Here is a 13103-nt window from a genome sequence, read left to right on the forward strand (position 1 = left end):
AGTCCTGAAGGGAAGCTGCTTAAGGTATGTGTGGATTTGCAGGGGCTAAGATCAGCTATTCTGGCTCCTTGTGCTGCAGCTTAGACCCTCAGGACTGAGCGGAGGGGGGAATAGACACAGGTGGACTGCCTCTCTCAGCTCTATTCTCATCCCTCAGTCTTTCCCTTCTCTTTTAAACAGTAGGCTTAAAATAACGTACCCCCCCAATCCAACTGTTACATCAGCTGCTCAACAGCCCCTCATTTACTAGCCCTCTCTCCATCATACATGCTATATATAGGAAAAGGCTTCTGTGCATATATGTAAAAAATACAGCAGAATTTCTCCAACCTCTACATGATGCAAGTGCTATTAGTGGCATCCAGAGATGAGGGTATATGCTTACCTACACATAAACACAAACACAAACAGGAACGGAGGTCTTAATATAAATGCTGTTTGGGCATCCTAAACTACATGCCCAACAAGACAAAGCAGGGACCACATGCAGAGAGAGAAAACTGCATGCATGAGCAACGGATATCTGTGCACATAATCTGTGCTGTTAAGTATCCGAGTACAGAGGGAACGCTACCTTTTATGGTGCACAGGCTTGACTGGAGAGTCACAAATCACTCGAACGCAAATGTGGGGGGGTTGAGTTAGTGAGGAAAAGTTGCTTACAATAATAGATAAGAGATAACTACAGGACTGCGGAACTTTGTTCTAGCAAAAGAGTGTGTCTGTAAAAGAGTCCCAGCAAAAAAGTGCAAAACCCAAATGTGTCTGCCAGCATTCATGTAAGACTGACCATGAGGCTTTTTAGAAAATCAGTACTATATGTAAACGGACACCAATGTCAGCAACGAATAAAATAATTCAACCAAATCATTTAGCATTGCAAACATTTTTAGTCTTTCGATATCACACTTTTTGATATTCTTCAATTGTGAATGGCTTAAACTCATTGTTCAGACATTAAACCTTCTGCTGCATATCCCCTCTCTCACTCCTTACACACACACACAGCCATGACACATAAGAAATTTAGCCTTATAAATCATTATATCAAACATATTTACAGAGTCTACACAACACACCAGACGCACTGAACAATACTGAACTAATAAATAATGTTAAGCATGCTTGTAAAGCTTGTATACAGGCGTGGCTCACTCTGGAGTGCTAGTCAGAGTGCACAGGGAGGAGGACGAGGAGTTTCTTTATTTGTTATCACAAAGGCAGAAGCACAGGCAGTGGTCGAAACGGGGACATGCGTGCCAAAGATCACATACATCACAAAAACATCATCCACTAAGCATTTAGAAGCGACATGGCATGAAGCAGCTTTACAAATATGTGAACAATATGCTACCTGCTAAGTGCTAATCACCGACTATAAAGTAATAAATCTGCAAATGAAACTGCGTCTGTGACGCTAACAAACAGGTCATAGCCTTAACAGAAGAGCCCTGTTGGTGACATCTTAACAAAAATAATGCATGGCCACAACTTACTAAGGTGTGGGAATGTGATCATAATGCATGGCAATTACTTGGTAAGACATGAGAATGAGACAGTTAAGTTGTGGCGACAACGTAATCGTCTTGTTCCCACGCCTTAATATGTCATGGCCACATGATAGCATTGTGTCCCATGTTGTGATCACACATTAATTTTATGAGGAAGGCAAGTCTAATGAAATGAAATTAAGAGTAAATGAAGTGTCATGTCAGAATTTTTTGACATACTACAGTGACCATAGGAGGCAGTGCTGAAATGCACACTGAAGGGAAACTCATGACAAGATGGACAAATGTTTTTTCTCATTTTAAATTTATTGTAACAAAATGTTGCCAAAATAAAAAGACACTGCTGTACTTGTCAAGAAATAAAATAATGACTGCAGGTTAAAGAATGATGAAGCCTTATCTACCTCCTCATCCACCTGCTTGGCAAACAGCTGCGTTTACCCAACTCTGATTATAAAAACCTTCTCCGTATCCTAACTTAAGCAATTTGACAGATCACAAGGCAGCCTGGAGGCAGTGCCAAGGGAGTTCATGTGCACTATGGGAGTCGATGAGAATACATTAGCACAGAGCTGCTGTCCATACTCCACACTTATCCACACAGTGTCACTACATTGTGTGTTCTTTAACACCCTCCCAACACTTGCTGTTCTCTAGCCCCGTGGTTTTGTAGCAAAGGTGAGGTACCCTGTGTGTCCAGCCATCTCCCGAGGGGCCGTGGCAGTTCGGCAGGTCACTGAGGGGTGGCCGGAGTTTGCTGCAGATGAGACTTCCTCTGAGGCCATTTTGGCACTCTCTGCTCCTCCATCCTCCGGGCCAAAGTCTGGCAAGGGCAGAGTGACGGAACGGACATCGTGCACCCTCTGCAGAACCTCCAGAGTGCAGATCTCCTCGAAACCTTGCTCCAGCAGCGCCTCGCATGTCCTCTGGACTTGCTCTATACATGGTGAGAACGAACACAGACGACCCCCTGCACAGACAGAAGAGGCGAATAGAAACAGATTTAAAAGAAGCTTATGAAACAGACCTCAAAGAAAGGCTCTCAGTCCATCTGATCTGGCATACGGCCAAAAATGCTTTCAAAGATTGTTTCCAGTTAAGTGGAAGGGAGGGAATAAAGCTTTGAAAATATGGACGGGACGGAAGGAATTGTAAAGACCTTTGGAGAACAAGGATGTTCGGCTCATTTAAGCTATCCACAATCAAGCTCAAATGATTTACATACAAATTACCCAAGTTCATTCTCTTATTGCAATGGATGGAACAAAAATGCGGTATTTTTCCAACATTCTCAACAGATCTGGGTCAAATTTCGAGTCTTAGATGCAACTTCTCCGTTGCACTAACGTTTGTGCCAAAATGCAAGGCTGCTTGAGCAATCACAGTGGGAGAATTAAATAGTGCCCCTTTAATCTGAGTCAATGATACAGTTCAAGAGTATTTACATGTAATGATAGGCTCTTTTTCAGCAGGATCAAGCCACCTAATTAGCTTTTAATCCAGCTCAAAAGCTGAAGGATAAAAGGGCTTCTTGAAATCCCCATGTCGAAACTTTTGTAAATCAGCTCTTTTGAGGGTAAATGCTAATATCTGCAGCACTTTGGCCTGAAAGGTGCCCAGTTTGACATGCCTGAGCTGGACCAGACAAATAAAGATGCCTAGTAAGGCAAGATCAGGGCTAGAACACACATTTCACACAACCCCAAGGGAACGTCTAAAACCCCCTTTTTGCTTGACAAAGCAAATGTTAAACGTATGCAAATTAGACCAAAGCCAGAAAAGTAAGCATTAATATACAGAGAAGGAACCAGTGGATTACTACTTTTCTGATTAAGAAAAATACATACTGACAATGAAGTTGTTAATGAGCACCTGAAAGACAGCAGTCCTGCAACAATTAGCTGACATAAACAAGGCAAAACATACACTGATCACAACTTTCATTATCAACCCACTCATCATTTAGAAAAAATACAAACACTTTAGCTAAATTACTGTTTTGAAAGAACAGAAATACTTTTGTGAGCAGTGTTTTAAATATGTGGAGATATACAGACAGTAGTAAACATTATTTAGGGTTATAACCACAAATTCCTGTAACTGAATTTCTGCTGGTCATTGCTTAACCAGTTACTGAAACACTCCTGTAACATCATTTTCTGTCGGAGAAGTGTAGAAATCACACAGCATGAGTTCTGACGATAGTTAGATTAAGCAACTAGCAAGACTGCCGGGTAGGAAAAAGGTTAAATGCATGACAAGGCCTGACAAATTGCTGATGTTAAAAAAATTAGACATGATCAGAATACAGACATGACTAGCTAGTAGACAGCTAATGCTAACTTTATTCATTTAAAGAGCATTTCAGCAAAAGCCTTTTAGGAAAGTCTGTCCACTCTGTGGCCATCTTAGCAACACTCCCAGGAAGTTATTTTCAGTCTACAGGACCAGACTCCTATTATGTTTGAATGTAAAGAGAGATATAAACCTGAACCTAAAAGCCATAATAATGGTTCAAAAATATATTCGAAATCACTGGAAAAGTCTTACAAAAATTATATTTATATTAGCATTTGTAAAAAGAAGAAAACATAAAAGACTGAGATTTGAAATCTGACAGCTAAGTCACATAACTGAAGACACACCAGATCAACAGATATGCAGAAGAGAGGTAGAGAAGGGTGACACCAGGTAATTTATCCCTGGCTCCATCTTTAGACTTACTCTCTTTCTTAGAGGTACTTAACCCATAATCACCCTGTCCTGCTCTACAGACTGACTATTGCACCTGCCAGGAGTCTTGAAAATAGATTTAAGTGCATATTTACATTAGTATATTCTTCATGCATGCAGACATACACAACTGAAAAACAGTTGTGGAGATCTGTAAACAATAAAAAAAAAAGAATCCAGTGATAAAAAATTTAAAAAGCTACACTTCAGCAGCAACAGGTGTCCAGTGTACTGAGCCAACATGACCTCTTCAACCTTATCACAGAAACACACCTGAAGTGAATGTAAAAGTCCACACACTGCAGCAAAGAGACCATTCAACCAGTCTGTGCTTTTCAAAGATAAAGTGAGTGCTAATGTCCCTTGTTGATTTTACAGAGGCACAACATAATTTGAATAGTTAAGGAAATATGGGATTAAAACTCATAAAAGGGGGTAAGACAGTGGTAAGACAAAATGAGCCCTCAAGAATATGTATGAAATCCATGCTCCCCAAGAACTAATAAGCATTCAAAGCTGCATGAGAAGCAATATTGTACTCCAGCAATAAAGAAGCATAAGTGAGTGAGAGAGATCGAGAGAGAGGGAGGTCAAAGTATGCTCTGATAAACATTCCACTGACAAATAAGGCCATTCCCTGCAAACGCCATCATAAACACAGACTCAAGGTCTCCTGGCAACCGGGCCCAACAGGTTTCCTGGCAACAGAATGCTGGGAGAGAGGAAAGTTATGCCAGTGCAGGAATCCTCCATGCTCTCCAACTACTGAACATGAGTGAGCTGTACACCAAACAACAGCTGAAACTACTGTAGGCAGGAGAGTGGGGGATTGCAGGGCTGTTGCGTCTATAACATGCCATACATTCTTCTTTGAACAGCTAAGGACATCTGACCTGCAGCACAAAGCTTCATCAACCACTCTGCACACACTGTTTCAAGGGGAATTCCACTGATTTTGAAAAAATGTCTGCAAAATTAAACAGTTATGGTGTGAACAAAGTCTTTCAGAGTGGGTTGCTGTGAAATGCTCTATTCTAGAGAAACTTACATACTCAGAATTGCTCACAGTGGTGGTGATAGGAACCAGACATCCACCTCTAAAAGCTACCTTGCAGAGAGTTATTATGTGAAATGGTTACAAATACATTATGCGATCCCTGAAACTATGTTTTTCAATACTTCTGAGAAAAGGTTTTGTCCTAAAATGTGTTTTTTAAGATGACGAAGAGTGTGTTTTAAGGGAAATTAGGCCCCAAAGAAAACATGCTTTTGTCTTACCACAATTTTACCATTACTTACAAAATTAACCATTTCCACTCTGAATGACCTTGTTTACACTAATGCAATATACAGAAATTTAGAAAAATTGCTGGATTTCCCCTTTAATGTTCAAAGATTCTCTTTAACTAGCTTTTATGACAAAGAATGCATCAGAGGATGTGAGAGTGTGGGAGAGAATAGTACAGAAAGTGAAATGTCTTTCTAAGTCTCTGCTTAAGGCACCCTTCCCTCACAGCCTATCCCTTTATGGTCAAAAGCCTGCAGTAGTGTTATGTGCATCTGAGAGAGAGAGAGAGAGAGAGAGAGAGAGAGAGAGAGAGAGAGAGAAAGAGAGAGAGAGAGAGAGGGGATGTGTGACCAGTACAATGACCAGAAACAATTTAATTTCAAGTGTCACTTAGGACAGAAGTGAGAATTTTCATGGTCAATTTCTTTAAGATGTTATTTATTGGAATCTTTCCATGAATAGTGACTGCTTTAACATGCTGCTTCCCTTTAGTCTCAATCTCATTCCTCAGGGAAGCCCTGAGTAATAACAATAACCAGTGGCTTATTTTTTATTTATTCTTAAAATCAATTTCCCAGCACACCAATAAAAAGCCCACATCGCAAATCTCTGACCCCCAGCTGTGCTGCTGACTAGCCCAGGCCTGCCTGCTGGGCACAGAGCTGCTCCGACCTACAGAAAGGCATGTGTGCTCAGGCACTTACTCTGCAGACAACTGTTCAACCATGACCCACCAGACTGACAAACAGTGTTGTTATGACAAGACATTCAGCATAACTTTGCCCACACAATCATGTGCCACATACTTGTCTGACCAGTTAACAGGATCTGTTTTGCAGTTCTAAAGATTGCTTTTAGCAAGTCATAAAATGTTCTGGGAAACCTAGTAAACATATATATAACGTATGTTATATGCATATATAAAATAGTAATAAAATATGTAATCAGTCATTAATTGTGAATTGAGAAATATGACTGTTCATGTGGTATAATATGAAATTAAATTGACCAATATGATCACTTATCTGAATTTTTGCCCATTTAAATCCGTGTCGGTATTGGTCACAAAACTTCATCAGTCAGGTGCTAATTTGAAATATTATAGATTTTAATGTGGTGTCAGTCTCAGAAATCTCAAAGGAAGAAGAGTACATATTTAGCCTATATATTGAGTTGTATGCCAGTAGCATGAGACGCAACACTCTTGTATTTTTTACATATAGCATTCATGTGTGGTTCAGTCAACTGGGCAGAAGCAGTGATTCCATGGAGAATAGAATTTTTCCAACATTAAGATGTTACCACCCAATCTTATGAGGAAATGGTTAACAGAGAAAGGCTGTTATTGCTGAATAATTCCTCAGTAATAGGACAATAATAACAGAAATGTATGGAAATACAAGATCTCTTACACTTAAACACACACACACACAGTATGTGAGAGAATGTTATTGTAACGGGTGTTTTGGACCATTAGAGACAGGCTTTCAATTTTGACAATACTGGTTAGTGTTCTACTAAAACTGTGCCCTATGAGACCTGAAAGAAGAAAGCCTCTGTCAGTCATCTCTCTAACTGTCTCAGAAATGAGCAAGGCAGATCTATGGTAATGAAATGAGCAAGACAGATCTATGGTAACAAATGGGCAAATGGGATGGGTGACTAAAGCAAGAACATTATGCTGCAGGAACATTAACTTCAGCTGTACTCCTTTTCGCTCACACTGACTCACCCTTGCGTTTGAAGGCTTTCTTGGCATGCGTGACAGCCTCCCACGGCGAGGGGATGTCCAGAAATACTGCATCGGCCACACCCACAACACCAAAGCCTTCTTTACACACGTCCTGGTTTCGGACAGTGACCAGATGGGCCACCTTGTGCTCTTTGAACTCCTGAGCAGCCTTTTCAGCCCTCTGGGCGTGGAACTCCACTGTGTACAGATGACCACTGGGCGCAATGGTGCGGAGAATAGCGTGAGACAGTGAGCCACTGCCCGTACCTGTCTCAAACATACGTTTACATACACAAAAGTAAAATGTTACACCATTGAAAAGACTCTGAAAGCTGAAATCAACAGATAATGCACATATATACTGGAAAATCTAGACAAGTGAATGTAATTTGATTTAGCATGCCTACAAGAAATGAGTCTTTATTATTGTGTCTACCAGAAGATGAACTTTGGTGACTCAAATTGCTTTACAATGTTGTGATAAGAACGAGAGGTCACAATGTCTACAATGCAAGTCTAGCCATTTTATTTACTATCTAAAATCACCTGCAAACCAACAGGTTTTATACGTAATATTGATCATGATAAAATAGTGGTAAATCTGACAAATATGTTTTTTGGGTACTATTTTGCCTTACAACATCCTTTTACACCATCTCTCAAAACTGCTGTAAGCAATGTCTAATCCATCAGGTCAGGTATTCATATCATGTAGTCACTTTCTGTGAGGGGATTTTTAGAAGCATTAAATGTCTCAGATGTCTGGTTCTTATCACCACCACGGTTTACCTCTTAATGATTTAATTATGCAGACATTTGGAAAAATCAGTTTATTCCCCTCTAATTAGACAGACCGCAGTTTGCATGTGCAAGAATAGATGGCTATAATCAAAAATTGAACACATGTTCTTGATACTGTGATTCTGAAAATATACTTTGGTGCATCCCACCTACACACAAACACACAACTTTCATGTGAGCACCCACATACATACATACATGCGCATACACACAGACACACACAACTGTACACGCCAACTCGTCCTTCTGCCTGCAGTGTTACATCACCGTAGCTTTTGTTCTCATGGCAACAATGGGGTCAATGTTTGGCCCACGGGGTGGTATTCAGATGCAAGAGGATAACTGAGCTCAGGATCAAGAGCTCAGGGGAAGAGCAAGCAAAGAAATGAGAGAGACATGAGAAGATATCGTGGAGTACAAGAGGAAGGGAAAGGCACAGAAAAGGAAGAGAGAAGCTGAAGGGAACTGCTATTAAACCTAACATAACTCTAACCACAACGAAAGAGATAAGTTCCACCAGAGAGAACTGAACAAAGAAGCACAAAACACAAGTTACATAATTAATTATTTTAAGGTTCAGATGTTTTAGACTCTGCTTTGACCTGACTCCACCAAAAACCCAAAACACAGTGTATGACTGTACTCTGTCCTCCAGAATTACATACTTTTAAGAAAAACAGCACAGCTGAGTGCAGTTAGTAATGAGGGAGCATTTAAGCTCTAAAAGGGTGTGTATGTGCTCTGAAGCCATTAAATGGATCTATTCAGAGTAAGACTGGCTCCCACTCAGTGAATGAGCTGAACAGAGCAAAAGGAAAACACCACAGACAGGCACAGAGAGGAAAGAGGAAAAATAAACAAACACTCCTTTCCACAAGATTCAAGAGAGTCTGCGCGAGTGTCCATTACATAAGTGGACATCTATGCATTTCTATGTGACCAGTGCAAAGATGCCAGTCTACATGTGCTACCTGGAGGTTCTTTCAGATAAGTTAGAAAAGTGCTGTCACTCATGGTGACAGGGCCTCCTGTCATCTCAACCTGGCACAGCTAGCATTAACCATGTAGTTGGTAGGCAACTACAACTTTGCAAAACTCCATGATCCTGTTTAACTATTAAATCACAAGGGGCTGTAAGTGAAACAGGCCCTTTTAACTCCACAAGGTGACCCCCTCTCACTCAGAAGGACATAACATGGCCCTCTTACATACAAACGTTGATAAGCACTGAACATTTACTCAGCTTAATCACAAAGTCACTTTCAGAACAGGTAGTCAAAAGGCAACTAGGTAAACAAGCACCAGACTAAATGTACCAAACATAAAATGTTCATTAATCTCAATGTTAGATCTTTTTTACACTTTACCACTGCAAAATTATCACAATGCATAGACAAAAGACACTGGGCTAAACTACTATAGGCAGATTAAGCAGATATATATTAATGATTTGTTTTTCATGACAGACTTTTGTTGCAGCTTAGTTTCCACATACAGGCTGCATGCAATGGAATTTACTTAAAAAATGGAGGAAATTATGTTGGTCCTTTAAACTTTACATCTTACTTTAGAAAACTATAACACAGCTCAGGAAATGCTGTTTGACTACGTAATGCTATGCATACAAACAATTTATTCATGATAGTTCATGACTTAAAAAAAAAATGTAATCCTGCATCGGCCTTCTCACCCGATTCACAGACGATGGAGCCTGGTTTGAGGTCCAGCATCAATGTGATGTTGGCAATGTCTGTGGTGTAGAGAATCTGTGTTCGGTGGGGCAGATTCACAGTCCATAGCTCTGGAGTGGGGTGCAGCACATACACCCATCCTCCCTTACTGCAGGTCACCTTAGAACCAAACCGTCGCCCGATTAAGTCACTGGAGTGGCGGATAGCTCCGTATCGGGTCTGAGTTTGGGCCCCAGCCTCCACTTTGATAGGCATCATGGAGTCATGACCAAGGAAGATAATGACCACATCTCCTTCCTGAATGAACTCTGAATACTCCACAAAACTCATGAGACACTAGTAATGAGCTCCAGTACAGGAAAAAAGTTTGCTGTGGGAAAGAACATTTGATTAGGCTATTTGGCACATCAGAAATCAAAACTTTCCCAGTCAGAGCAAATGGAAAACACAACTAATTAGTTGATTAATTGTTCATGAAGTAAATCAGAGAAATACAACACTCTCATCAATATTCTATGTGTAAACATTATCCACAATTAGAGTAGGAGGACAGCTTCCGATAAAGGTCTAGGCAAAGATCGGTGTGCTTCGTACTACATACTGAAAAAGTATGCTTCTTCAAAGGTACTTTAGTAAAGAAAATGGCTGCATACAGAAAGAACAACACTCAAAGAACCCTTTACCTGATTAAAGGGTCTTTTGCATTGTGAAAGTGTTCTTCAGATTGATGGAGAATGTGTTAAAAATGGTCTATATAGGACCTTTTTGAAAAGGCTTCTTTATAGCACCAACAATGGTTCTTCTATTGTTATTAGGGCAAGCTTGTAATAATAGAAGAACCCTTTTTGGTGCTATATAGAACCCTTTTCATATGCAACACATTCTCCATCAATGCTTATGACGTACATGGCCGAGAAATGGAAGCTTCGAAGGTCACAGCCTAGTAAATAAGACACAGCGTCCATTAATCTGAAGAACGCTTTCATGATGCAAAGAACCCTTAAATCATGCAAAGGGTTCTTTGAGTGTTCATAGTTCTATATGGAACCAATTTCTTTACTAAGGAACCCTTGAAGAGCCATTGTTTTAAGTGCCTAGGACTTAAAAGTCAAAATTTGCACTTTGGTAAAAGACATTTGAAGTAGTTTTAAAGTTAACTTATTTCAAGTTTAGTAAAAGACAATTATAAGAAAAATGTACAAAACGCTATTTTTGAATTGTCTACTTTTAGAGTGATAGCCATCACTTTCTGCATCTGACTGTTTTAGAAACATCATTTTGTTTGGCTATGGTTTACTTTCTCGCACTGGACGTCACGCTTCACGTGACCACAGAATTTGTTGTTATTTGAAAGTAGTAACGTTCCAAACCGTTTATTTTCTTTCAAAGCGACCAGCGAGCCTTCATTAGTTTAGCTAACGGTTGCGATCCTGCTCCGAGAGTTTCACTCAAAGTCCTGGTCAAAATGGATATCATGTAAGTATCAATGTTACAAGTGACAAAATATGAAAACAACCAAACAAACAAACAAAAAACAGTAGTAATATTTACAATTAAAGATAACATCTTACTCTGCTTCATCGTTTAATTGAGCAAGGTCACTGTAACACGCACGTTTAGCAGTGTAGGGTTAATAGGTTTAATCAGCGCCTAGCAAGCTAGCAACACTTGCTTATTAACATTAGCAAGGTCGGCTTGGTAGGAATGTGGCACGATTAGCTAGCGTTAGCTAGGTTTACTGTCTTCTGATCTCTTTAAAATCTGGACGCTGGCTATCCTAACGTTAACCATACAACGACTTGGAAAGCAGGATGATTATTGTGCGCTTGCTAGCTCACCACCTAAAACTCTTCATATTTTTAGCTTGATTTTATGGCATTATTTTAACATATAAACTGGTAAAACATTTATTATATAGTAATAGCCATTACACCATCAAACTTTAACGTTAGTTGTTAGCTACCTAGCTAGCGTTAGTTAGCTAGCCAGCTAGCCAACTTGACGTTACATGTGCTATTGCTAGCAAGTAGCTCGCTATCTTATAGCTGGCTGTGGTCTGTCAGTAACTGACTGCAGACGAGGCTGAAGGTCGGCTCCTATTCGCCGGCTTCTTGTTCTGATTTTCCCGTTCCACCTTAAACGCTGCAACAGTTACATTCTGACGTCTCGGTGCCTCGTTTAACTCCTGCACCATTTAAGGTGGAACGGTAAAAGGCGAATAGGTAGCTGACTCCAGCTTTGTTGACTGCACTGAATTGTTTGTCAAACAACCCATCAGTCAGTCGTTACGATACACCAAGACCAGTTACCGGAAAACCATGACCGTTTCAAATGTTTTTCGGGGACGAAAACGGTGTTCGCACGAGACTCCCCAGCGAGCTAACCAGCTAATTTAGGGCACCATTCATTCGGTTAAACATGTATGGTTAACTGGAGTTAGCAACCTGCTCCATTAGACGTAAAGTCAAGATGTTGGTCTCATATACAAAGAGTCAGGTTTAGCTTATGGCTCGAGCTACATACACACGATCAAACAAAAAGCTTACCTTTTGTCAGAGGGCTTATGTTTTATGTTGTGGCTCAGCTAAACAGGACCACACGTGTCTGACTGCCTACTACACGATGCCCAACCGGTAGCCAGTCTACAGATCATGCGGATTGACTGAGTCAGTTTTTTGTAGAGGCATTTAAAGTGTAAAACTGTGAATTAGTAGAGGTTATGGTTTTACGATTAACGAATGTTCACGTATGTTTATGCACATTCCCTGATATTCGAACACCCAGTAAGAGAAAACGCTTCTTTTGAAGGTGATGTGTTGGAGGATCTGTGTACCTACTGAAGTTTTACTCATGTGTCGCAGACAAATGACGCAATATAGAGGGGACAGTTTTCATTTAGAGCTGGGATAAGGAGCTCCATTCCTGGGGGCCAGTTTCCTGCATATTTTGCCGTCTTTCCTGTGATTTTTCCTGTTTAGACACATTTGACTCATCAGTTAACTCACGGGTTTAGTATGTGTAATAGAGCAGGGAAGTCAGTACACTGTGCTGGACTCCGGCGCTCTGTCCCCCACCTCTTCTTTAGAGCATATTTGTAGCCAGTAGGCTATAATGATATCTGTTCAGTTAAAAAAAAGAATAGGTATAACGCAATTAAGGAAGTTTTGGGCGTATATGTCATTCATAACTGCACAGGTTGAGATTTTAACATTTCAAAATTATTTAGAAGTGTTCCAATAGTAAATAGAACAGCTTATTCTGCAGTGGTGTCCATATATTATGTCGACAATTAAATGGGATGAAATAATGGATTTCCTTTCTCCTTTTACCTCTCACATGGATGGTGT

At 40.2% G+C, this 13103-nt stretch overlaps 1 protein-coding gene across 1 annotated transcript; it reads right to left on the minus strand.

Annotated features, from left to right (window-relative positions):
• Window positions 1-1798: 1798 nt before the first annotated feature.
• Window positions 1799-12525, minus strand: trmt61a (tRNA methyltransferase 61A). Its single transcript, XM_036574065.1, has 4 exons — window positions 12303-12525; window positions 9756-10126; window positions 7265-7531; window positions 1799-2481 (listed from the first exon to the last, which is right to left on the minus strand). Exons 2-4 carry the CDS (start codon window positions 10084-10086, stop codon window positions 2165-2167), a joined length of 915 nt encoding a protein of 304 aa, XP_036429958.1. The 5' UTR covers window positions 10087-10126; window positions 12303-12525; the 3' UTR covers window positions 1799-2164.
• Between the last annotated feature and the right edge of the window lie 578 nt (window positions 12526-13103).

This window comes from Colossoma macropomum, unplaced genomic scaffold (genome assembly GCF_904425465.1).
Source record: "Colossoma macropomum unplaced genomic scaffold, Colossoma_macropomum, whole genome shotgun sequence".
NCBI classification, from domain to species: Eukaryota; Metazoa; Chordata; class Actinopteri; order Characiformes; family Serrasalmidae; genus Colossoma; species Colossoma macropomum.